The sequence below is a fragment of the Bemisia tabaci genome, chromosome 10 (genome assembly GCF_918797505.1).
Source record: "Bemisia tabaci chromosome 10, PGI_BMITA_v3".
NCBI lineage: Eukaryota > Metazoa > Arthropoda > Insecta > Hemiptera > Aleyrodidae > Bemisia > Bemisia tabaci.
The window spans coordinates 17,204,017-17,229,874 of record NC_092802.1 but is presented as its reverse complement, the minus strand read 5'-3'; the positions used below and the strand labels follow the sequence as shown (position 1 = coordinate 17,229,874).

The 25,858-nt window shown below is 35.0% G+C and overlaps 2 protein-coding genes across 2 annotated transcripts; one reads left to right on the top strand and one right to left on the bottom strand.

The window, feature by feature from the left end:
* puml (pummelig) lies at positions 1-11,188 on the bottom strand. The gene is given in 9 exon segments (XM_019052450.2): positions 1-2,747; positions 4,594-4,783; positions 5,674-5,794; positions 6,198-6,349; positions 7,453-7,486; positions 7,489-7,626; positions 8,553-8,759; positions 9,336-9,418; positions 10,618-11,188. Coding segments are annotated over 9 exon segments (1,065 nt in total). The 5' UTR covers positions 10,653-11,188; the 3' UTR covers positions 1-2,642.
* Positions 11,189-11,510: 322 nt separating this feature from the next.
* Positions 11,511-25,787, top strand: FIG4 (polyphosphoinositide phosphatase FIG4). The gene is made up of 15 exons (XM_019052448.2): positions 11,511-11,775; positions 12,355-12,568; positions 12,871-13,081; positions 13,902-14,011; positions 14,457-14,505; positions 15,497-15,740; positions 16,428-16,623; positions 17,871-18,069; positions 18,408-18,654; positions 19,772-19,997; positions 20,531-20,666; positions 21,542-21,745; positions 22,822-22,980; positions 23,783-23,953; positions 24,869-25,787. Exons 1-15 carry the CDS (start codon positions 11,716-11,718, stop codon positions 25,152-25,154), a joined length of 2,712 nt encoding a protein of 903 aa, XP_018907993.2. The 5' UTR covers positions 11,511-11,715; the 3' UTR covers positions 25,155-25,787.
* The last annotated feature ends 71 nt before the right edge of the window (positions 25,788-25,858 follow it).

The window sequence follows — 25,858 nt, the reverse complement described above, 5'->3', positions numbered from 1 at the left end:
AGTTGTACTGGAGTTTATTGCTCGACATTCATTGGTATTAATTAACATTACATCATAGAATTTAATCTTTTGTTCCAAATACAGAGCTTCCAATTTGTTTTTTATTTTACAAAAACTTCCTATGGTAGAATATAAAAACTCTTATTCCACAAGGAACGCCAATAATAACTTTAACAAAATGAAAAAATCAACAGAAATAAAATTTTAATCGGTCAAAATAGACGGTTCCAGAGTTGCTGATAAAATATTACAGGGATCGTGCAATTTTTCCTGCCTTATGAAAAAACCTTAACGCGCAATGAATTACAGATCATTCAACAACTCTGCTTTGAATCACAGTACTTGATTACTTTTTGGGAGGGCAACACAGAAAGAAAACCAACTTAGCCTACTGCAATAAAATAAAATAAAATCTACTAACACAAATAAACAATATAATCAAATGAGTTTTTGCACCATCTTAACAACACGAACACACGTTTTATTCTATTGCAACTCTGAGAGCTTCCATTCACGTTGCAAAAATTCAGCCATTGAATAAAAAAAGACTATGTGTGATCAAGATCAAAATACCATTAAATTTGAATAAACAGGGGCATTAAAAATGAAGAACTGGGTTATTTGTCCATAAAAAAGGGGCTGTGTGCAAAAGGATTCAATTTTCAATGGAAATGACAAAAGTAAACATGAAAGAAAGGGTTAAATATTAAGGATAAAAAAGTTTGGATTTAAAATTTGGACTATTTATGAGGCATTTCAAAAAAGACTGAGCTAGCGCAACCTTCAAAACAGTCATATGGGTGGGTTCAGTTTTCACTACAAATAATACCCTGAGAGTGAAATACTTGACATAATAAAAATTCACAGCTTCTGTATTTCATTTTCAATGACAAAGAGACTTGACTTAGTTCCATAATGTGAATGCTCAAATTGTGATGTACCACAGGAAAAGGAGTCTTGATGCGACAATAGTAAAATGAGCTTGTTCAGTAATTTTTGGTTATGTGGTACATTTTTGAAAATTAGAGAATGCACATAAAGCACACACATTTTTCAGGATTTTTCAACCTATAAAAACGATTTCAAAGTTAGATACTATGAACTCTTATTCAAACGCCCATTGTTTAGAAACCAGGAAGGCAACAGCAACAGGTACACTTTAGACTGTGCAACCCCTCTGTTACTCTTTTGTGCCGGTCTGTGCAGTCATGCTTTGATAACAGCTGTACGGGCCATGCATCCCCGCAAAGGAGTCGTACAGTCAAAATTGTGCATGCAGCAGAAGGGCACATGGTCAAAATTATACCTGCAGCTAGAGGAATAATCTTGAATGCCATTTTGGTTTTCTCTACAGTTCCCATTGAAATAGTAGGTCAGAATACAGAGCTTTGATTTTGCTTTCTGTGGGTTCCTAACGTTCAAAAATATCCAGGAAAATGCGTGTGAACTAAGTACACGCACTAATTTTCAAAAATGCGATACTTTAAAATTGAAACAAAAAAATTAATTGAAAACAAGTAAAATTTAATTTGAACTCTGAACAAGCTCATTGAACATTTGACACTATTGCATAAAATTAATTCTTAAAACTTTTGGTGCAAAAGTCTGAAAAATATCAATTCCATCTGAAAAGGTGATGATTACCTTTTCGCTTTCATAGAATGTGATTTTCCAAAAGTTTCACTCAATGTATCTTTGTTATAATTATTGTCGTAAAAGTTTGCTACATTTCTATAAGTCTGATCTGACATTTAGAGCTGTAGATGTTATCCTCCTGAGGAGTATGTCAAATTTTGAGCATGATTTAACCCTCTGTTGCATAGCAATGCATTAATTTTTCTGACTGATGATCCATTCCCAATTTTAAATAATAAAACTCCCACTATAAAACATCCAGCATTCTGATCAGTTTCTGTTTCAAGTCCCTACCTCTGATTGAGTTACAGAGATAAGTTAAATTATTGTAGTATTTTCAAACATGAATTAAAAAAGTTTTTTTGACAGCTCACTACAGAGTCGGCTGATGGCATTATCAAAAAATGTTGCAGATCAGCTTGCTAAAAGCATTCAAAGCCTTGATTGCCGAGTTTAAAACTACCATCCTTGCAGGAAATATAAATTTATACAAAAAAGGAATAATAAAAACTCATACTAGAAGTTCTATATGATTAGAATTGCTTACACTGAATTTCCATAGCTTCATTAGGACTGCATTCTGTAATAAGGAACTATTATTCCTGGTTCATTAATAAAAGCAATTATCTGCATACAGAAACTGATAGCACATCGCACATATGTTGTTTCTGAGATGAACCAGAAACAATAGTTCCTCATTGCAAAATGGAGTCCATTTTAAAGTGCATTACAGTTGCAAACAGTTGGACCGCATTTTGCAATAAGGAATTACTATTTCTAGCTCATCCAAAAAAGCACCTATCTGTATGGAGGAACTGATGGGAAATAAATTGTTTGTGAAAATAGCCAGAAATTGTAGTTCCTTATTGCAAAATGTAGTCCAGTTAATGTAAAGCCTACTAGTGAAGAAGAATAAGTAGATATCAAATGATGTGATTTTTCGACCTTCTAGTACACAACCAAGAATGATCTGTCAATGAGAGAGAGAAAGGTTTGTGATTTGGATCTCACGAATCATCGGATTCGTCCACTTTCTGACAAGCCTCAATGACGTACTTGTTGAACAGCTCGTATTTATCAGCGTAAACGTGGTGGCCGGCCCCTTGCACCATCTGGAAAACCAAACAAATAACACTTTCAAATTAAGAAAATAGAGGACCTTGACGCATGAGTTGCATACTGACGGTGAAACTGAAAAGGTGCGTCTCGATGGCTGAAAAGCAAAACCATGTACCTCCATTGCGGTGTTTCAAAATTTCCGTTACTATTTTATTTTTAAGAAGAGAAAAATCTGAATGACTTGAAATCTATACAGAATACTCAGCTAACAGAGGAGAAAAATCAAAAAAGTTTTCAAGAAATCACGTTCACAATTTTTTTAAAAGAAAATGTGAAAGTATGACAGGAATTCCGCAACATTGCCAACAGAGATACGTCGTTTCGCACTTTGGTTATTGATATCGTGATTCACTATGATGAGGACTTACAGTCATACCTATTTTTATGAATAGAAAAATACTCAATATCATTTCTTGAAAACTATCCTGATTCTTCCTCTCTGTTTGAAGACTATTATGTGAAAATTTCAAGCCACAATATTAATTCGTTATCCTTTGGAAAAATAGCAGAAAAATGCAAACAAGATATGCGTTCCTGCAGTTTTAGCATCAATGCAAAGTATAATCACGTTTTAGTTCCTTATACTTCAGAACTCAAAATTAAGAGGAAAGTATTAAAAAATTATATGAAAGCTACTGAGTCGGGAAAAAACACCCGATGAACATTCAAATCTTGCACAAGGCATAGGCCCTGTTTGAGCATCACCGTATCAGGGACTTAAAATTCCTGAAGGGCAATGGTTTAAAAGAGAACACCGGCAGTTAGGAAATGTAAAGTGCTAAAAAGCAACAAATATGTATACAGGGTGATCCAAAAGTCCCTTCCACCCCCTCTAACTTTTTACCTAATTGAGGTAAAGATTTGAAACTTGGGAGATATTCCTAGGTCAAAGGGAGCTACTTTTTGGCCCCCCTAAAATTTTCAGGAGGGCCCCCCTTGGGGGGCAACAGCCCCCAACTTTTAATTTTCAAATAGGAAGACCCCCTTTGTGATAGCTCGTTCGAAAGAGCATAAAAAAAGAAAACTTTTCGCGCAAACCCGAAGTCAATATCTCAAACCGTTTCAAAATGGCGGCCGGTTAAAGTTCAAAATGGCCGAAAATTCACACCGGTTATTTGTCGATGGATTTACGCGAAAATCGGTATGTTGGGGTATTTTGACACGAGAAAAACGAATTTGACGTTAGATTATGAAAAAAACCGAAATTTCCAAAATGGCCGCCGGTTAAAGTTCAAAATGACCAAAAATTGATTTTTTTAGAAATCTAAGTTCAAATTTGTTTATCTTATGCCAAAATACTCTCAAATTCCAAGTTTTAGGCAAATCCATCAGGAAAAAACCGAGGTGGCAATTTTCGGCCATGTTAAACTTTCACCGGCGGCCATTTTGGAAATTTCGGTTTTTTTGAAAATCTAACGTCAAATTCGTTTTTCTCGTGTCAAAATACCCCAACATACCGATTTTCGCGTAAATCCATCGACAAATAACCGGTGTGAATTTTCGGCCATTTTGAACTTTAACCGGCCGCCATTTTGAAACGGTTTGAGATATTGACTTCGGGTTTGCGCGAAAAGTTTTCTTTTTTTATGCTCTTTCGAACGAGCTATCACAAAGGGGGTCTTCCTATTTGAAAATTAAAAGTTGGGGGCTGTTGCCCCCCAAGGGGGGCCCTCCTGAAAATTTTAGGGGGGCCAAAAAGTAGCTCCCGTTGAACTAGGAATATCCCCCAAGTTTCAAATCTTTACCTCAATTAGGTAAAAAGTTAGAGGGGGTGGAAGGGACTTTTGGATCACCCTGTATATAAATGTTGCACCAAACTTTACTGTGGAATTAACTTACTTGTATATCAACATAGGCATCTTTGCTACGATTTTCACGTATCTTCTCACCGGGAGATTTATCAACCCACGACCGGGAGCCATACAGTAATGTGATCGGTACGCTCTCTTTCAGGTCATCTACTCTTCTGATCATTGGGTTCTTCGCCCACCCAAAACCATCCATCATAGTGTGAAAAGCGCTCTCCCCACTGTAAGCAGACAGATTAATTTTAAAGCTTTTTATCCAAAAAAGAAAACACTCAGTCACAATAAATACTATATTCTGGCACTTAAGATAGAAGATTGCATGTGACATTGACAACACAGGAATTCAGAATTAATTCAGAGAGAAAAATTTATTGACATTTCCCTATGGGGCCATTCATAGAAAAGGGGAGAAATGAGGAAAGCATTGCCCCATTTTGGTTTTAAGTGATAAAGGATAGGGACCTTCGCCACAGAAAACATTACAAAGAGGGGTCTAAAAATCCAAAATTTAGCGTTATTTATTTTGAAAGGGGTCTCTTGATTTCCTGGGCACATTTTGGTAATTGAGGATATGCTGAATGGTTAAAAAGACATTATCTGACGTAATCTTCACCCAAAATTGAAATTCAAAACGTCAAACCCACTATAGAAAGCAAATGAGGGTGATTCAATCATTCTACTGTGATACTTTGTAATTTTCCTAGACATTTTAAAATTCCCTGACACTCCGGTTTTTCCTGACTGTGACAACTCTGTGACATGCACAGAGTGAAAAAACGACAGAAGTTCTGAAAAGAAATTGTCAAAACTAACATCAAGTATGATTCTCAGAGTAAAAAAAAGAATAAACTTTACTGAAAAAAACAGGGGGAGGAAAATAGCGGTCAAAATTGTAATCAGAGCACTGAATCATTCTCCATTGGTTTTAAATTTGCCAAAAATTGAGAATTATTCACTAAGTCTTATGAACCAAGAAACAATAATCGCCTTAATTATCAACATCCAATTGCTGCACTGCAAAAATTATGTCTGATGAATAGTTTTTAGCTCTCAGACTGAATGTAAAGCTTTTGATGAAGAACGCACAAGGATTTTTAAAAAGAAGACTTACGTAGGACTTTGAGCATTACACTGAAAGATATAAGAGCTGACAACACTAGTATCCTCATCTTCTAGAACAGGAGCAAACTTTCGGCTAAGATCAGGGCGTACTTTCTGAATCAACCATGGACCTAGACCAGATCAAAATTAGTCAAATATTTACTTAAGATTGAAGGAAATAAATAAAAGTTCATGGAATAACACTGATGGAGAGGAAAAAAATTATATTCTATTCAGAGAGTGAAAAGAACGTCAGGTTTGTATTAAAATTTTCCAGCGAAACGTGCATTTAAATCTCAACCCTCTATGGCATGAATTACTTTTGTATCTTGGATTCTGCGGGGGACACAAAACTTGTGAAAATATAGTCCCAAATTTATTATTAAGAAAACACTGACAAAAATGTGCATCATCATGTCACAGAGGTATTTACCACAAAGTCTTAGGTACACGAATAAATTCTTTCCTCCCATGAAAATACAAGCTGCAAATCAATTAAGAGGAGGAGGGTAAAAAAATTAGACAAATACATACCAAAGGGTCCTGCAAAGCGAACTGCCCAAAGAGGATTCAAAGGTTGCACCATAGAGGCAATCGCTCTAGCCCAGAGAGGAGCATTCCACTTTGGAGGATCTTTGGGTTTTTCAGGAAATCCCCATGGGTCTGCTAGAATCAGGTGTTTCACACTGAAAAAGAAAAACATGACAAAATAAATTAGAATGTTCTATTTTAATACAAACCTTAACATGGAAGTACACACCTCATCTCATAGGTTTACCCAAATCTAACATTCCAGATCATTAACATGGAATCATATAATAAGAACGCACCACAGCAAACATTGGAGACATTCTTTTGTCAATCTGAAGAGCTTTTTCGAACACAACCTCCAAACTTCGAGGAACTAATCGGGGGCTAAGAAACAATACTGCTCAGCTAACAATTTTGGTGGAAACGAGTTAGCAACTTTCCCACACTCGACAGTATGAAATATGCAAGCTGATGTTCTTAGTTTTTTTCTTAGTCGCGTGGGAGCGCTGTAATGTATGAAAAAATTGCAAACCTAACCTCAAAATTACAAAAATGGATAAGTTTTTTCTGCGTCCTGTAAAATTGTCAGTTTGCAGATAGAAGTGTTGTCAGCTAAGTTGACAGTTGTTACCTTTCGGTTTGCAAGCGTTTTCGCAGTCACTACTATCCACATGAAAACATCTGACTCTTGCAGAAGCAAGAACATAAGCTTAGATAAGTTTTTTAATACTTTCAAACCTTGTAACACTTTAATTTTTAGCCACACAAAAATTACAACCACATAAAAGTCGCCAATCATAACTGCTGAGAAGTTTTTTTACGATACGATCATGAGACGGATGTTTTCAAGGTGGATAGTAGCTAACGCCGCTTTGTGCAGAGGCCCAAATTCGTCATTGGCTCTTGAAACCGAAAGAACAACATCACTTAGCTGGCAACAGCTCTAGCTGAGCTATATTTGACAAAATCCCCACATTTTAAGCATAGGTATCGTTAATTAGTTCTGCAATAGCACAATGCTGCGCAAAATCTAAAAATTAGCAACTTTAAAACCATCTCTAATCATCTTTGAAGATCTTAACATTAGTAGGGACACCTAAGGTCCGTCATAATGACCATGTAGGGTTTTTAAATGTTAAAAATGTAAGATTTATGAAAGGTGGAAAGAATTCTAAATTTATTATAATCCTAGATTTTAAAATACCTATTAGAGAGAATAATCGAAACATTATAATACTCTGTGGATGAGTCTGCTTACTTGTCAGGATGTTTTATCGCGTACGATGTTGCCAGAAACCACCTAAACTGTGTCCGAGAAGGATTATTTTTTCCAGGCCCATTTCCTGTCTCCATTCTTCTACAGAGTTGACTAACTGTGTTTCTGCTACTTCAGCATTTGAACTGAAGGTCGGCCTTGAGCTCCTGCCAAAACCTTTGAAAAGTTAAAGATTTATTGCCATTAACACACCACAAGGAGACACACGATTAAATTACACGGTTCTATGACCAGGATTTGATGAAAAGGCACACAGAGACATTTGACTATTTCTTGGACAGGAGACATAATTTGACGAGAGACTCAAACAGCTTTCAAATATTCTCATCTTAAATGAAGTGTTTTTTGGGAAGGAAGGACGGTCTAAAAACTTACAGCTCTAGCTTCTGTCAAAAATGTCCAGCAAAGCTCATGACTCCTGCCTTTTTCACATGACATATCAACAGTGTAAGTCGGCAATCATATAACTCGGTTTGCGACATCGCAGACTTCCTGTCATACTTTATTTTTTAAACAGAAAACTACTCAACGGCAATTCTTTCAGACTGCCGTGATTTTTCTTCTCTGTGCAAAGAAAATTCTGCGAAAGTTCTCCTTTAAAAAAATAACATAGAGGCGGAGATTTTCAGACACCGCAAACGAGATATGTGATATTGCGGACTTATGCCGTCGATATGTTAATATTAATTGAATATGTTGACATGCAAAAAAAATGAAAGTTCAAATACCCATGCACAATGTTGGAACTTATTATCGACGGAATAGTCATAAAAAATATGATTTTTCTCAAATGCTAGATTGCCCGTAAATACAATTCAACAACAACATGTTTTAACAGTAGTAATCGAATGATCGGAAACTATATGTACATAGTGCTTTTTCCATGCATCCGAACAGTAGTTCATCAACTTAGAAACGATCCAGATTGCTTGCTTTTGAAGTTTATGACTGCCATGAAGGCATGATGAATTAATTCGAATACTTGTTTGAAAGAAGCAACATGTCAGTAAGCATATTTTAAGTATGAACTCCGCACCAAGAACTCAAAAAGTGTGCTGACTAACAAAATTAATCAATATTACCGAGAAGATCTATGGCGTAAACAGGTCGAGTAGCAGCCAAAGCATCTAAATTCAAACACCAGATTGCGACACCTCCTCCCAGACCATGCAACAAAACAATAGGGGTTTTCTTTGACTCCGTGTTCAGAGATATTGTCCAAATTTTATCTGACTTCCCCACAACAGATCCAATGTCCACATACCAGCCGCGGTACGGTGTTTTTAAACCTGGAAAGTAATAATGAGCATTCAGTCTGATGTTCTAGGATGAAGCATCGACAAAAATCTGAAAGAGGAAAGAAAACTAAAAATATCGCCGATGAGAAGAAGGTTGAAATTTACTTCATATTTTCCTTTTCTTTATGGCTATGTTGTTGTTAACAACAAACATGTCTTGTTTCGTTTGAAGTTAAAATAGAGTAACAATTTTAAAGTCAAACACTGTAAAATTCTAAAATTAATAATGAAAAATTGTAAGAAAAATTAACGAGTCAAAATAATATTTTAGATGATTCAAATATTCAGAGTTAATTTATTTCAGAATTAATTTCTATCTTCTCTTATGAAGGGATGTTTTCCTTTTGAACGAAACAAAACTTTTTGGAGGTCTTTTCTTACGGCCAACTTTTAACAATGTAGAATGGATTAATGGGAAATTTCTCATCATGAAAGTATCTTCAGAACAAGCAGCATTCAAAAGATGTTGCTATCAGTTGTACATATGGCTTCCAAATTCAAGAGTCATGAAATTAAATTTTACACCTGAGTTAGAGAGTTAAAGCCTTAATACTGATAAACACTTACAAGATAAAATCTTTTTCTCAGCCGTCCTTAGGAGTGTGGATGACATTGGAGACCATGAAAACCAACCCCAAAACCAACTGGCACTGAAAATTTCAAAATAAAAAATTTCTTCTCAGAAACCATATACACATATAAGTACCTAGCTAAGTCATGAGATCCATATGAAAAAAAAAATCACTTATTTAAGTTTACACTGGTAACATGCATAAAAATTAATAAAGAAAGGGAAGGTTCAGTGGTTATGGTATAAATTACAACATTTAGATATTTTCTTTTCGAATTTCATACAGAAAATGTGCGTACTTAAAAAAAAAATGAAATGAAAATTGAATCTGTATAATAGATATTACTGAGTCGAAAGAATAATGATCAAATAAAAAACAGGGCTCAGATCTTACATTCTTCTGTGCTTTTTATTTCCCAATTGTTCATTAAGATAATGTTTTGTCTCTGTTAGGAGTTAATGTTCTTTTTTGACTGCCGTGCAAAAAGGGACAACAAAAACAAAAGGACATTACTTACACCAAAAAAGGAGGCTGCATTCATCAGACTGGTATTAGAAATTGTTAATGCAATAAATGATGAGTTCATGCAATATTTCCAATTAGTGTAAGTGCAAATGGAGGATTACTTAGGTACAGTATGTTTTTTTAAGGTTCTGATATAGTTTACATTTTTATAGATCTCTATATAGAGTTGAGTGATTTACTTTTTCATTTCGTTACGTAATGTCAATCTGTGATTTGTAACTGAATTTCTGTACCTACTTAGTGAGGTTTTGTAGGTAGATGTGTCAGCTGACACCCACCACACAAACTGTGCTCCTGATGGGGGAATGAGCAATTATGTTGAAGTGTGGTATAAATAAGAAGTAAATTGAACGGAATCACTTGATTAGTTAAGTTCCTTACGTTGCAATATCTAGCATGAAATTGAAGATGAAAACAATGTTTCCTTGAAACTTATTATCCAAGACTTGACTAGCAATCTCCATCCAACTGAATTTTTCTGGAGCCATAAATTCAAAAATTGGTTTCTTAATGTCGGGAGAAATGACATGAAATTTGACGAAGAGATTCAGAGATAGAATTGGGGGGCTGTTTTCTGATAAGTGAATCAAGGAAATCCAATAATCAAGATTCTCGAGGAACCGACTGTTACCTTAAGTGCATGCTTTTCATTCAGTTCAGCTTTAGAGAAAGAAATACATACAAAAACTCTTGGTTGAGACATTGATTACTGTAAGAACAAAGCTATTACGGAAATTTAAAGATTCAAATACCTGTACGGCACAACTTGATCACCAGATCCAGCCATTGATCTGACAGGCGCATGAGAAAAAGCCGATAAAAGAATTAAAACCAGGACAGTCACAAAAAATAATACAAGCGCTACAGCTTCATGATCAGATAGACAGATGGGGTTTGTCTAAATTTTACAGCAACCTTAAAACTTTAGTCAAGACAAGTTTACGTGTTCTGTCAAAATCACTTTGAAAACTTTGATGAACTTTCCTGCCAATCGCCCATTGCCACACGCAGCTTTATTAGCTCCTTTTGCAAAGAGAATTAAACTTTACAATACAAACAAGAGTTATTAGCAAAAAATAATTTAGCCTTGGCCTTGGTCAAGGAACTGAATCATGGAGATCAAAATGAAAGAAATAAGAGGCAAGAAATAACTAAAGATTTACTTTCAGACACCAGTCAAAAGTAAGAGCAAAAATTCACACACAAAAATAAATCCAAATCCACAGAGATAAAGATAATAATTGCTATCAACACTTGAAGAACGTCATATAGCTGAATTATCTAAATTTGTGCAATTTTATCAGGAAGAGGCACTTGGATTTCAATTACCTGATATCCGCGAAATTTCCGCTACCTCCTTCGCTTTGTTTATAACCTCTATTGCCAAAGATTATGAAGCCAAAGTGAAGCAAAAATATTCAACCAAAAATCATTGAAATAGTGATTAAATTGATAGGAATTAAAACTCTTAAAATTTTTAAATCTTTCATACAATTTTATCGTATTTTCATGCCAAAATTTCACCTGAAAGCCAATCCAACTTCAGCTCCTTATCAATGTAAACATGTGATGTAATCATGTTGTAATCTTTTGAAATACGTGTTTTTGTTTTCATTTCTTATCACTTGTCTGTCACTCAGTTATCACAATTTTTGGTTATCATATCAGGTTGCAGAATTTAATCATTGTTTGTATAATTCAAACTCCTGCATAAGTTTTAAAAGCCTCCTTACATAATTGCAATTCCTCATGGAGTTTTATGTCAGTAATCTACATCTAATGCACTTTTGAATTAAGTCTTTTTTTTCTCCTCGCATATTTTCTCCAATTGTGAAACAGGTGCAGGAAACATGACGTTTCTACCACTCATAAGTGAAATTCAGAAAATTGCCCTTTACGAAACCAAGAATGTAAGTCTTGCCTAGTTTTTCCCCAGGCTTCTCAATAATATCTTCATTTTATAGGTGTAATATCATTCCACCATTTATTGAGGAATCATATTGAATTCCCTCTACCGTGAAATTCTATCGTTCTTGTCTTGCGTAATAATTCATATTTACTCATACTTTCTCATTTTTGGACAAAAGTGGGTCTAGTCTTCAATATTATAGTTCATATTCAATATTATAATCGTAAACACACTGGACCTGTGATCTGAGGTCCAATGTAATGCACACCAAAAAGATCATCTGTGAAGGGCGTATTTTCATCTTTATTTCTGAAGATACCACAAAGTGGTGCTGCCAAAATCTGATTCCTAAATTTGCGAATATTTTATTTATGGGACAGATATAATTTATAGTGTTTCAAATTTCATTAACATGAAAAGTGATCCAGGTGAATGGTGGCGAGGACTTACTCATCATAAATATAAAGTCCTCTGGTAATCTCCTTTCGTGCTCCTTGTGGAAAATTCAATTTTTGTTATTTTTACTCCAAATAATTGTATTCACAGATGTACTTATTTATGACTTTCAACTGTTTGATAGGACTTTTATCTTGTTGGATCAAACAACACTCAAACTAACTTCCGGGTGTTGAAACTTAGCCGAACTGTTGGCCAAGAATTGAGCGTCATCGATGATGGGATCATCTATTCTGAGGCGGAGGTTCGGTGGCTTGTCAGTGGTTCGGAAGGAGGTCATCGCTCCAGGTCCTCCAGCAGTAATGCCACTAAAGTACTGTCAGCTTTTGGGATCGTAGGTAAGCTCCTCTTGCTGACAAGCTACAGTTCAACGTGCACTTACCTCATTTAGAATGTTAATGGTAAGAGACAAATATGAGTAGCAACGGGTCAAGTTAAGTTTATAAGAGGTATTACCGCACTTGTTCTCTGAGTTCAGACATTGGTACATCTCAAAAATTCGTAAAACTTATTGCCTAATGTAGTTCAATCATGACAGAAAATATTTAAAAGACTTACCGTGTTTCAACAATGTTCTTGTAGTCAAGAGTGATGTTTACATCTCTAGCTGCTTGATTCAATTTGATCCCTCATTTTTCAGGTTTTGTCAGATTTTTAGAAGGTTATTACTTGATATTGATTACTAAAAGGCGTTACGCAGCTGTAATCAGGCATCATATCATTTACAAAGTGGAAGATACTGCCATGGTTTACATTCCAAATGAGGCTGTCAGCCGTGCAAATAATCCAGATGAGCTCCGTTATCTGAAAATGTTCCAGAGTATCGACTTATCCAGCAACTTCTATTTCAGGTGATTTTTCAGTTTATTTGAATAGTGGTGTGAAGTCTACCTCCATCTGAGCATTTAGCGGAGAAAAATAACGACAGGACCCCCAAAAAGAATTCTGGGGAGAATCTGGTGTATTTTGGGGAAGTTTTTCAATAGAAGGGGTAGTTATATTAATTTGAACTTCCGCCAAAAATGAAATTTTATTTGTCAAAAGTATAATAATTTTATATGGATGGTGACATTCCCAAACCGCGTCTCTTGATTGCGGTGTTTAAAAATCTCTGCTCCTGTTTTATGTTTTTGAAGAGGCACAAATCAACATCATCCTTTGAAATTTTCACAGAATTTTCTTTCGGATAGAGGAAAAAAATACGGATGTTTCAAGAACATACATTGAGTAGTTTTCTATTTTGAAAATAAAGTGTGACAGGAAGCCAGCAATGACGCTTACCGAGCGAGATAAGCAGTTTGTGAGTTTTACCCTCGATACCTGCTTTCTGTCATTATAAAATATTGAGAATTTTTCTCAGGCAACGTTCTCTCTAAGACAACAATGTATTAATTTAAAAAAAAAATTTCTTCACTTTATTAAAAAAAATTAATTTTTCTTTGGGTACCTATCTCTATTTTCATATAAATTCCTTGTTTTCGTGTGTTTGCTCGATAAAAACTAAATCTTCAGAGCAAACCTATTTGAAAAACTGAGTGAAAGGTTAAGATTAAATCCCTATTTTTATCCTGAAATTATAAGTCTGGAGCTCTAAGGAAGAAACAAGGATTAATTTCACTGGCTGCGATTAAGTACACGCTTTAACTTGAGTGTATTATTTTTATTTTACAGTTACAGTTATGACATCACTCACACGTTGCAGATTAACATGGCTGTGCCAAGGAATATTCCTAGAGCATCAACATCACTCAAATCAAATAGTAAACGAAGTGATTCCAGAGGTAACTTCAATGTATAATCCAATTCAATTTTAATGTTCGACCGATTAGCATTTCTATTTGGACGTATCTCTGTCAAACAGAACTAAGCGCCATAGGGGGAGGAATGTAGGGAGGGCTTGGATTGGCGGCGGAACCGGGCGTCGGGCTCATTCCGTCCTATACTCGCAATGCTTTTCCATGGCGCTTAGTTCCGTTTGACAGAACGCGCTATCCGGCATTCTAATTTCCTCAAATGGAACTCAAATTGGCTCCTAGTTCCGTTTGACAGAAATACGTCCATTTATTTTTTGGACTTTTAAAAAATTCCCTTAAAAATAAAACGCATGCCTCATCTAATGTGAGCATATTAGAACAAATATCATGGTGAAAGTACTCACGACCAATTTCTAAAAAAATGTATTAATATTAATACCTATAAAATATATCTTTTTATTTTGTTTTTCAGAACAACAGGACTTTATAGATCAACATCTTAAAGAAAATCTGAATCTATCGTAAGTGGTGTTTTATCTAATTTTACTTTTTCTAAATTATGATGTGGTATTTTATCTGGCCATTTTAAAATGAATAGAAGTTCTTCATAAATTGGCAAGTGATCAGTGAGAGTTTTTAATTATTATCTTTGGGAAGGTGAACAGGATAAATAAATGCTTTATTTTCCATTCATCATTGCCAAAATTGCTTTCCAACAAACGCTTTCCATCTTATTGTATTAAATTTTACTAAAGCTAGTCTTCATGACAGGTGTAAAGTTTTATAAGTTATTCATGCACATTCATGCAAAAGGGCTCTGATATTTGAATCTTCTAACCATGTGAAAATTTCAGTTGTTTCCCTGTAAGTTCCCACAATCAAAGTTTGAAATTGCTTTTAAGGATTTTTAACAGTTTCTGAGATAGTTCATCTACTTAAGTTAGGTATCTCTCATCTCTCTCTGGTCATGCCTGATTGCTGGCAACCGCAAGGAAAGTGCTTGCAGACAGGGTAAATTTCATAATGCGCAATTTTGGCTTTTGATGGCAATTATCGAGAAAAAATCAATTTAATTTTGACAAAAAAGTCGATTTTCTCGATTCTTGTGGTGATAACTTCCTACAAACACATCAGTGCAAACGCAGTTTTCAAACTTTAGACCAAAATATAACCGAAGTTTGATTTTTATTGTTCGCCGTATTTAATTGTTTACCAGTTTAGAAAATCGATCCTGATTTTAAATTGACCCCAAAAAATTGATGCAATTTTCCGGATTACTTTTTCTAATCAATTGATGTATCAAAATGATTGATTTGAGATCGCTAACTTTGATTTGGACCATGAAAAATCTATATTTAGGAGTGGATTTTAGACATCTCCAAAGTACTCAAAATAATTTACAAGCAATTTTACTCGGAAAAATGTGAGCTCTCAGTTGCCTGTACCTCTTATGTGCAACTGACCCATTGTGCATAGCCTCATAAATGGAACTCTTTATTTTTTCATCAACAGCAAGGAGGAGGAAGTTGTGTACGGAGTACGGAATGAACCTAATCGCAGATTTGTATGGAACTCATACCTTTTGTCTCAGACGGAGAGTAAACTCAATCCAAATTGGGTCCTGTACATAATGCATGGGTTTATAAGCCAATCAAATATTTGCATTTATGGCCGCTCCATTTATGTGACTGTCATCGCACGTAGGTCAAACAAATATGCTGGAACAAGGTTTTTAAAACGAGGAGCTAATTTTGAAGTGAGTATGAATCAGACACTTTAGTGCAAAAAAAAAGTCTATATTTGTTGGGAGGTTTAAGGAATAGCTCATCTGTTCAAGAATTGAACTTTATAATTGGGGTTTGGAGGCTAAGTTTGGTCGCCTTTGAGATTTTACTTAAAATCCTCCCGTTTGATTATTATTTATTTGAGAAAGAGTTTCCAAACTTTATCTAAAATCCCTCAATTTCTCACATAACACAACTATTCTTAAGCCAAGCAGTTATCAGCGAGAAGTTTAGAATGGAGAATTTGCACACAAATTTTTTATTACTGCATCTAAAAGTGCCTAAAAAGCTGATTTTTCAGTCTTGTTTGTAATTTTTTTTCGGCTATATGGGAAATAGTATAAAAATATATTTAAAAGTGAGGAAACGAGCTGCCTAGTGACGGCATTTCCCATTTAAACGCATGTATTTTAGCAGATTAGATCATTTTGTCGTATCTCCTCCAATAATTGTTCAATTTATGAACCAAGGGTATCCTCGTGTTTAGCTCTTTTGGTAGCGTCCATTCAAACACGGAGTTCATCAAATTTCAGACACCTGCAAATTCTCCATTTACAGTAACAAATTGGGTTATTGTAAATCATAGAGAGTGGAGTCTCCAATACTTGATAGTCTAATTTCTGCCCTTCTTTTATTTTTAATGCATCTCATTTTGTCAGGGTGACGTAGCAAATGAAGTAGAGACTGAGCAAATAGTTCATGATGTTGGTGGAACTTCACAAAACAAAGTTCGAATAACATCTTTTGTGCAAATGAGAGGGTCCATTCCTGCCCATTGGAGTCAGGACATCAGTAAAATGGTTCCGAAGCCTACCATTTACTTCGATCTTGGTGACCCATACTTCGAGACGGCCGGTAAGAATCACACCGATTTTAAAAACTCCATTCATTAATCAAAAATTGCTACTTTTTGACAAGACTAGAAATTAGTACTTGATGAATTTAGAATCATGGTCAGAGTTGATATTAGCATAATTTCTTTTCCTCTTGAATCACTTGCTGGAGTAGGTAGTTTGGTTCAGCTTTCTGTCAGATCATTAATCGGAAAGTGTATGGAAACAGTCATACTGTCGTGCTAACGGAAAACGCTGTATGAAAATTCGGACATTGCTAAATTTTTCCTGTCGAAATATTGAGTTTTGAGAAAAGTTATGAATATGCCATCTTGAAATTTTCTGATCCTATAGCCTAAATTGTGAATAAAATTCTTTGAAAATTGGAAGGAAAATATTCACAAATTTCCACAAAAATTTTGATTTTATTAAAATAAAAAAAACTTGGCAACGTCTGAAGTTTTTCACAGCGTTCTTCTTTAGCAAGGCAGCATGTTGCTGTATGCAACTGTTAATTTAACAAAATCATTTCCTAACCTAATTCAAAACAGATAGTTAGACAGTGTAAAAAATTAAGGATTACAGCACATGTTTTCACAACATTCTACGCAGAATGTGTCATACATATTGAAAACTTCCAAAATTGACTCATAAGTGAGAATTTTACGTTTGTAGTTTACAGAAAGTTTAAATTTTCCGGTTGCAAAAAGACCATAATCAACACGCTACAAAGTAGGCAGTGACATCAACCTGTCCGTTAAGCAAATAACTACAGCTTGGCTTCACACAAATTTCCTTCCTCCTTTGCTACAAAGTATTTTCAATCTTGTCAGAAAAAGTCAGTATACAGGGATATTCTTTTATCATTAACCGTTATACCGAAATTATTTTAGTGCTTTATTCAACGCTAGTAGACTCTGGGTTTTCTGTGAGTGGGAAGTGCAAGGTAACATAGACAAAAACCGTTATTTTTCAACATGAGTTGAATTTGGAAAGTTTTATTGTCCATCGTAATCTACATAGAATTTTGATGAAAAAACATCCATAGGCTATGTATGTGCTTAATTTTGGACCCTGTCTAGTGGCCCATCATTTGCACCCCTAAAAGTGGAGGTCATAGGGTAGGGTAGGGAGGAAAATTTTTCAGGAGACCAGTTTATCTAAAGTTAGGTCAAAGAATCCTATTTTGAGTTTTATATGTAAAATGGATGTACCTACTATTCCATTTCATCGTCTCATATTAACTAATAATAAATTTTAATTTTTTAGGTGCTCATTTCAACGATTTGCTGAAAAGATACGGCTCTCCGACCATAATCCTAAACTTAGTGAAAACAAAGGAGAAAAAGAAGCACGAATCACAGTTAAGTGAGGTTATCAATGGAGCCGTAAAATATTTGAATCTAATGTTGCCGCCAGAGCATCGAATTCAGTATGTCACTTTTGATATGGCTCGAATGAATAAAGGGTAAGTATGCCGGCGCTTTTTCCTTGAGTGAACTTTTTTGCATGCATGGTATCCTTTTTTTTCTCAAATTTTTACTGATGCACTGATAGTTTCATTATGCAAGGTGGCAAGTACAGTCATTCTCGGGATAACTTTTTCTAATCTTTAATAATTCCATACTTTTTCCCGACCTTTTATGCTAGGAACCAACTGCAAAAATTTAACAACTGTTGGATCTATGTGTGAATTTTTCTGTTCATCTTTTGTTCGCTTTGAAACGAGAATGAAATTTTTTTTAAATTAATGAGGAAACACAATTTCAAACTTATCTGATGTGCATTCCTTGGATTTGCTTCCAGGAAGGAAGCAAATGTGATGGGTCGACTAGCTGACATTGCCCACGAGCTCATCCGGAAAACAGGGATCTATTGCAGCGATCTTCCATATGCAAATCAGAAGATGTCAACTGTTTTAGGTTTTGAGTCATTTGCTCTGAATGGGAAGTGTCTTCTCCAAACTGGCATTATTAGGGTGAATTGCGTTGATTGCCTTGACAGAACTAACACAGCCCAGTTTGCTCTCGGTAAATGTGCGCTTGGATATCAGGTAGGATTTTTCTTTCATTTTGCAAAATTTAAGAAATTATATCCTGATGTGTTCAGCACTGAAAATATTTTTGTAAAGTATAAGTTGTGACGTCATGTACCATGGAAGATTCTTTTTGGAATAAGTACCTTCTTTTTAGTATCAAAGGTCTTAAAATGAAAAGCATACGAACATTCAAGTAATTTTGCTAGGTGTCAAACCGTGTGTAAATATAATGAATTCCCTATTTTCGACACTAAATTATTTAGCTAGAAGCCCTATAGAGCTTTTCTTGCTTAAAAACGGTGAATCTAATCTTTAATTATGTATTTTATGCACTTTAATTTATATTGTCTGTTGAGATTAACGCAGACTTTTTTTGAAAATATCAGATTTATCTGCAGAAAATAAGCACGTGTCTCCAACGGTTACCAAATTATAAGGTCATGTTACGTATAAATAAAATCAGTCTCCAGGGTAATTTTACTGATCAATAATTCAGTACCATTAGCAAAGCTTTGATCCATAATTTGGGTTGCTACTATCAGTAGAAACAGTGAAAAGTCAGGGGAAATGACAAAAGTGTCAGAGAAGTACTCTTTAAATCTCCTTTACTTGCTTTGCTTTGCTAGAATTAGTTGACGTTTCGAGCAACTGATTTTGCTTGAAATGTCTTTCAAATTATGTCCCTTTAACCATCTTTCATGTACGCAAATGTGACAGAATTTTACCGAAAATGTGTCAGGGAAATTAGAAAAATGTCAGCGAATTTCATTTTCTGAATTCTGTAGCAACCCTGCATAACTTTTGAATTCTTCAGCCCCTAAGTTTGATCATCCATTCTTGAGACGAAAATGTATTTATTTTTTGGGGAGTCAGTTTTTTTGCAAGTAGTCCTTGTAATTTTCAAACAACATTTTGAATCACGGCAACTTAATCAGATAAAATGAAGGGATTCTTCATAACTATCCCTCTCTCAGATCACCTAATTATTATTTGAAAGACAAAAGAGATGATACCAAAATAAATTAAAAAAAGTATGGATGCGCGGCCTTCAAAGTCAATAATGAATCTTTATTCTGTTATTATTATCGGATATCATCACTGAAGTGTCTCTCTGTTCATTGGGTGTTCATAGCTCTGTGCTCTTGGAGTCTTGTCAAAACCAGTGTTGGATTTTGACAGTGACTGCGTTCGTCTATTGGAGGCCTTGTATGAAGACCACGGTGACACTTTGGCGCTCCAGTATGGTGGTTCACAGTTGGTTCATCGGATCAAAACTTACCGCAAGACTGCTCCATGGACCTCCCAAGGAAATGACATCATGCAAACGCTAAGTAGATACTACAGCAACACGTTTTCAGGTTTGTCAATTTTCATTTGAATAATCTAGTTTAGAAGCAAAATCAACCGGCATGTGTACCATAGCTTGAAGCAAAGTAAGATTACAGATCTGTTCAAAACTTTTTTTTTTTTTAAAAAATAGTATTATTCGTAATTTTTTAAATCGCAACTAAATCGTGTAAAAGATAGTATATCAGGGTCCAACCCCAATCAGACGCAGGGTCAAATAATTTTTTCATTTTTTTTTTTTATTTATTTTTTACTCTGATTTCTCAATAAACTTGACATTGCCTATTACAGGATTGGGAGGGAGGCTTTCACTGGGAGCAGTGAGCGGTCGATGAACCTATGCGATACGTCGCACGGGGGGAGGAATTCCTGGCACGAATTTTCGGCGATTTGTTGGCGCCCTTAGAGCTTATTTTAGAGAGCACACAGATTAATAAAACCTCTAGAAATGGAATTGCTCTTTTGTTAAGTTGGAGAAATCCACTAACAGGCCTATTTTTTAACATTGCCGAGTGATGATGTTTTATTTCTTATGTCTTTGTAGATGCTGAGAAGCAGCATGCCATGAATTTGTTTTTGGGTTTGTTTGTTCCGCAACCTGGGACTCCTCCAATTTGGGAAAACGCAACCGACTATTATCTCCATCACCCGGAGGCCGTAGGAAATTTCAAGAGAAAAAAGTAAGTTCTTTGATTGATTTCATCCTGGGAATGAGGCCTCAGCTTGTTTGTCAATGGCTTTACTCCATCAGATTTTTTTGTGAAACTAGCCACCACAAAGAATTGCCTATTGCAAAGAAAAACTTGTTTCAGTATCCTGAGGAAGAAATGAAGTAAAATTGATGAATGAACAAGGTATAAGACCCCTAAGATGGACAGTCGAGTTTTTCTGTTGTTACCAAATTTTAGGAAGTCAGAATTAATTACCGATTTTCTATCACCATGATTGATTGTCCAAAAATTCTGTCGGAAAGTAGCCTTAAGGATGGGCAGAAATTCAGTTCCTTCGAATTAGCTTGCTCTTATCAAACGGTAATTTGAGTAAATTTTAAAAGCTGTCATAAATTAAACAGTTTTGATACTTGTCAAAATCAAGTTTGGGGTCATTCTGAATCCACTGCGTTGGGCCATGCTAACATCAACCAAACTTTCTCCTCCTCTCTTAAAAATTCTCAATTTTCTTCAAATTGGTGCTTTCAAGGTAATAGATCAAACCCCCCCCCCCCCCCTCTGTTGTCACCCGATGAAACTTTCAAAACCTTTTGAAAAAATTTTCGATCGGTGGTTTGACGTAGAACGTGATAACATAGGTGACGATTAATTAAGGAAAAAATTAACTAACTATTTCAAAATCTGTGGTAAACTTTGCTCTGATGATCATGACACATAAAAAACTCCAAAAAAATACCAGTTTATTTCATAAAATTCTCAATTTTTCTTGATTAATTTCATTTCCAGTCCTCTTTCCCTTGTTTTCCAGGTTACCACACTAGCAATCATCCTGTTTTCGATAAATGACAAGAATTCCTATAATCTTTTTTTTTCCTTTTTTTCAGGTCTCCATTGACACAGTGGTGGGATGCTGAAGTCCTAGAGAGCTTACCTCTGGCCCTGAATCAGACTCAAAAACAATGTGTTGACATTGTGCCTGGTGTAAAAAAAGACTTGGAGACTATCGATGGCTACAAGCAGTTTTACCGATCATCAGAATTTACTGAACTAAATGAAACTTTCGCGTTCATGATTAGCCATTCAGTCAGGTACAAGTCCATATTCTCTACCACCAAAAGGCATGAATTGAATCTTTAGTTTTTTATACCTTAGACTTGAGACAATGTCCTCAACTCCTTCATTTTCCAAATTTAGCTTAAAGTGATTTTTCCTTCATCCTTTGTTCTATCTGATATCATTTTCAAATTGAAATATTGATGGCCAATGACGAAAAATGCGAATTTCGATTGCAACTTCCAAAAATTTCCAATGAGGTTATATTTCCCTCAGGGAAAATGAATAAAAACGTTCCTTTACAATTTTGTTCGATTTTTTTTTTTTTTTTTTTTTTTTTTTTTTATTAGAGGGAGTGAAGAAAATTCAGAGAAATTTTGAGAAAAACCGTTTTTATAAAATATCAAGCATGCCTTTTGATTCCACATGGTTATTTCATGAAGAAGAAAAGGCTAAATAATACTACTATCTGGTGAAAATTACAACCATCCGGAGTTAAATATTAGTAAAAAAATCCTGAGTAATACAGCGCAAACCAATAATTTAGTTTGCAGAGAAAAGGTGGAGGGGAGTAAGGAAGTTATCAGCGCTTGAAAAATCTATGCAAGGCTTTGGTTCTGTTTTCCCCCTCAACCTGTACAATACTTATTTTTGGCTACTTTACCGAGGGCTAAATTTTTAGGCAAAGGAATGTTGATCTAGAAAAGAGTGATAAACAACAACCCTGTATCTTTTTCAAAAAGGTATAAATGAATGTAAGATTTTTATTTTTAACATCTTATCTTATTCTATTTATTTTTTATTAAAATTTTAAGTTAAATTAAAACTAATAATTTTCAAAATTATAATTAAATTTGCTAATTTAAATTTTAATAAAGAAGAATAAACTTATAATTAAATTTACAATTTAACCCTTTTATCAGGCACTTTATTTATTAAGATACGGGGGATTAATCAATTCTAAAATTGCAGTTTAGTGTTATATCTCAGCAGGTCACTCATGACCCACATGACCCTCATGTAGGTATAATAAAGGTATAAATGATTTGACGCTAGTGACTGAGCAATAGATAAAACATTGAAGCAGGTATAAATCTTAATTTACTTGCAGGGATTTTATGCCTCATTGCGTGACAGACTACAGCCCATTTAGAGTCAGGATCAGGCCTGGACGCATGCGAGAAGAGACAGCCAGCAAAGCTAACACAAATATGAAGAACCCCTCATTGACGGGGCATTGTTCAACCGGATCGACTGCGTCCAGCTCCAGGTGAGACTTTAAGAGATGACTTTATGTGTCCCAGCCAAACGAGTATGACTCGAATGGAAAATCAAATTTTAGGAGAAAGGGTTTTGAAGAGTTGCTACATACTTTTATTATAATGTACGTCAAAGTAATGTTTCAACCTGTGACATTGACAGAAACTAAGGCATCTACATAAGGCTGAAAAAAATGAAGAGTCGGGAAAAACACCATCCTGTTGGGGAAGTTTTTCCTCTTGGGAATTCAATGTTCCCTGCATGCATACAGCAAAAAAGCACAAGATATCTGAAACGGCTATACTTCTTTTTTTCCTGCCTCTTAATTTTTTTACAGCTTCTAGAATAAAGATTGTACCTAGAACATTGAAACTTCAGAAAGAGAAAATGTAAAACTTCATGAATGTATTTAAAATCAACTGAAGTTACTTCTAATTTTTGGAGAGTAGTAGTAGATTATTGGTAGAAAAAGTTCAGGTATCTTCGTCATTTCAGTTTGGGGGACCTGAAAAATTCAGGAAACTGATTTGCTGAGTTTTGGAGGTACCCCAGAAACTTGCTTATGGTATAAAAACAGGAAATCAATGTGCTAAGAGTTTGAAGTAATCAAGAATGAGCTGAAGAACGACTGACTTGTAAAAATAATCTATTAAATGAAAAGTTTTATTAAAAAAGGTTGCTGGGAGAATATTTCTCGCTTCTATTATAATCCTAATTTCATAAATTGTATAAGAAACTACCTACGGTTTTGCAAATCTTTCTCTCATAACATTAAATTTAATCTACCTAATTCCATGATTTTGTATTCCCAGTGGCAGTGAGGAAAGTGATAATGAAGATGTAATCACACGGAACAGTGACTCACAATGTTCGATGTCAAAGGAAAACTTGACCACTTTTGAGAGCTTATTCCCAACTATGAAACAAGTCTATGGAATTGACTGCACTGAACCAAACAAAGCTGACAAGCTGATGTATAAAAGGTAATGTTAATTCAAAGAACTTAACTTTTTCTTGTGAACAACCACAGATAACAATCAAACTGTAAAGAGAATACAAGAGTTTTAATTACCATCTTCAATGTCACCTTATTAGTTTTCTAATTTTTCTTCAATTTGAAAATTTCTTGATTTTATGAGGAATAAGGATTTTACGCATGAAAGTTCTTTCCATGAGCCATTTTTACAGGGTGACAACTAATGACACGTTTTCTTGGATTTTTAAATTCCCTGAATTTTTCAACGTTTTCTCTGGAGACGAATTCTGATGTAACTGCTTCACACAATAAATTTTATTGCAAAGACTCTAGATACTGAAAATAATCAAGCATTTTGGCGGAAAAATCGGAAAGATTTTAAGGTTTTGTAGCTGAATCCCAAACTTTTCAGGGTTGAGCAAAATTCCCTGACATTTTCAAATTTCCAATTACTTTCAAAGTAATTGTCACCCTTGAACTTAGTAGGAAATGTGAGCTCACCTTGTTGAGAATATAGTTGCAAATGGAAATTATTTGACTTTTCGAGAGATTTCTGATTTTTCATGAATTTCTCACCCTGAACTTTTCAAAATCGGTGCACTTCAATCTCTGGCTTTATCACATTGAAAAGAAAAAGAAAAAACTCTGACTGAGAAAGCTGTACGTACGGGCTGTAGAGACAAACCTTCCTTCCTGCGTTCAGAAGCCGAAAGTTCCGGGTGTAGCACTCATTGCTTCAACCTCTGAACCTGGAGCAGTCAAAACTACTGCTCCAGCTTTTAGAACTTTGGGCTCACAAAACCTGGAAAGGTTAGGTTTATATAGCCTGTAACTTTTCTTACAGTGCCGTACAAAAATTCTCTCTGGTGGTAAAATTTTCAAAATGTGTCTATAACCTCTCAATTTCCAATTGATCTTTCAGGTTTGTCTCAGTCGGGAGAATAGCAACCAAGAAACGATCAAGTGAGTTGGATCGTTTAAGCCAGCTTTTAACCCTCAGTCAGCAAAACCAAACATCGTTTAACTCAGATGACATTTACCATGTGACGCCCCCAGAAGTCTCAGCAGAGTCTATCCACATTTATGAAAATTATGTGAATCGCTCGATCTATGGTGCAGCAGATCCAGATCAACGAACTTTGAATAAGTACGAGGAATATGCCAAGTGTCAACTGGGATTGTTTTCTGTTGCAAGCTATGTTCAATGATATAGAATCTTCTGAAATTGTGGTGCATCCTTAAAAAACCCAGTTCAGGAGAAAGAAACTGAACCCTATCAAACAGAGAAAAGAACTGAGAAACAGAAGTTTAAAGTTTCATCCCTACATGAATCTCAGTTGCAGATAATGTTTAAATCATCTCTCTACATTTGAAGACTTTTCTCTGGACCTCCCGAATTCTTGATCGGAGAAAATGTCAGCTCTCAACTACTCCCAACTCATTCTTCCCAAAATTTCTTAGGTACCTTTTGGCTAAACTCTGCTGTATTAAGTTGAGCGAAAATGTCTATTCTGGTACCAAGGAGCTATAAAAATTTGGAGAAGAAAGACTTGTGCGCTGAAATTCATTATTAATTGAACAACTGATTTAGCAGATATCATGTTACTTCTCTTGACTTTGAAGTCGCTCAGCAAAAACGATCTATCGCCATCAATTTTCTGAAATAAGGCCGTGAAGATCGAGTAAATTTCAAGATATATTTGTGCTAAGTTTTTCTTGGCTCTTTCCTTTGAAGAAAATTGTTTGAATCTTTGTTATAACTGTCCTTGTTTTTCCAGTGATCAGTGTTAATTTTTATAACTCTGGCTGTGATATGATGTAATAAAATTTGTATTTTTCCACTCTTCCTCTTTCATTTTCTTCCTTAAAAAAATTATTAGAGGAAAATTTTAATTTTCAAACAATGGGGGAA

Bases quoted from the DNA above. Each gene is read 5' to 3' on its own strand.
- FIG4 (XM_019052448.2), top strand. From the start codon at position 11,716: ATGACGTTTCTACCACTCATAAGTGAAATTCAGAAAATTGCCCTTTAC. The intron at 13,082-13,901 runs GTGATTTTTCAG...TTTATTTTACAG, and splicing joins TCCAGCAACTTCTATTTCAG to TTACAGTTATGACATCACTC. The intron at 14,012-14,456 runs GTAACTTCAATG...TTTGTTTTTCAG, and splicing joins TAAACGAAGTGATTCCAGAG to AACAACAGGACTTTATAGAT.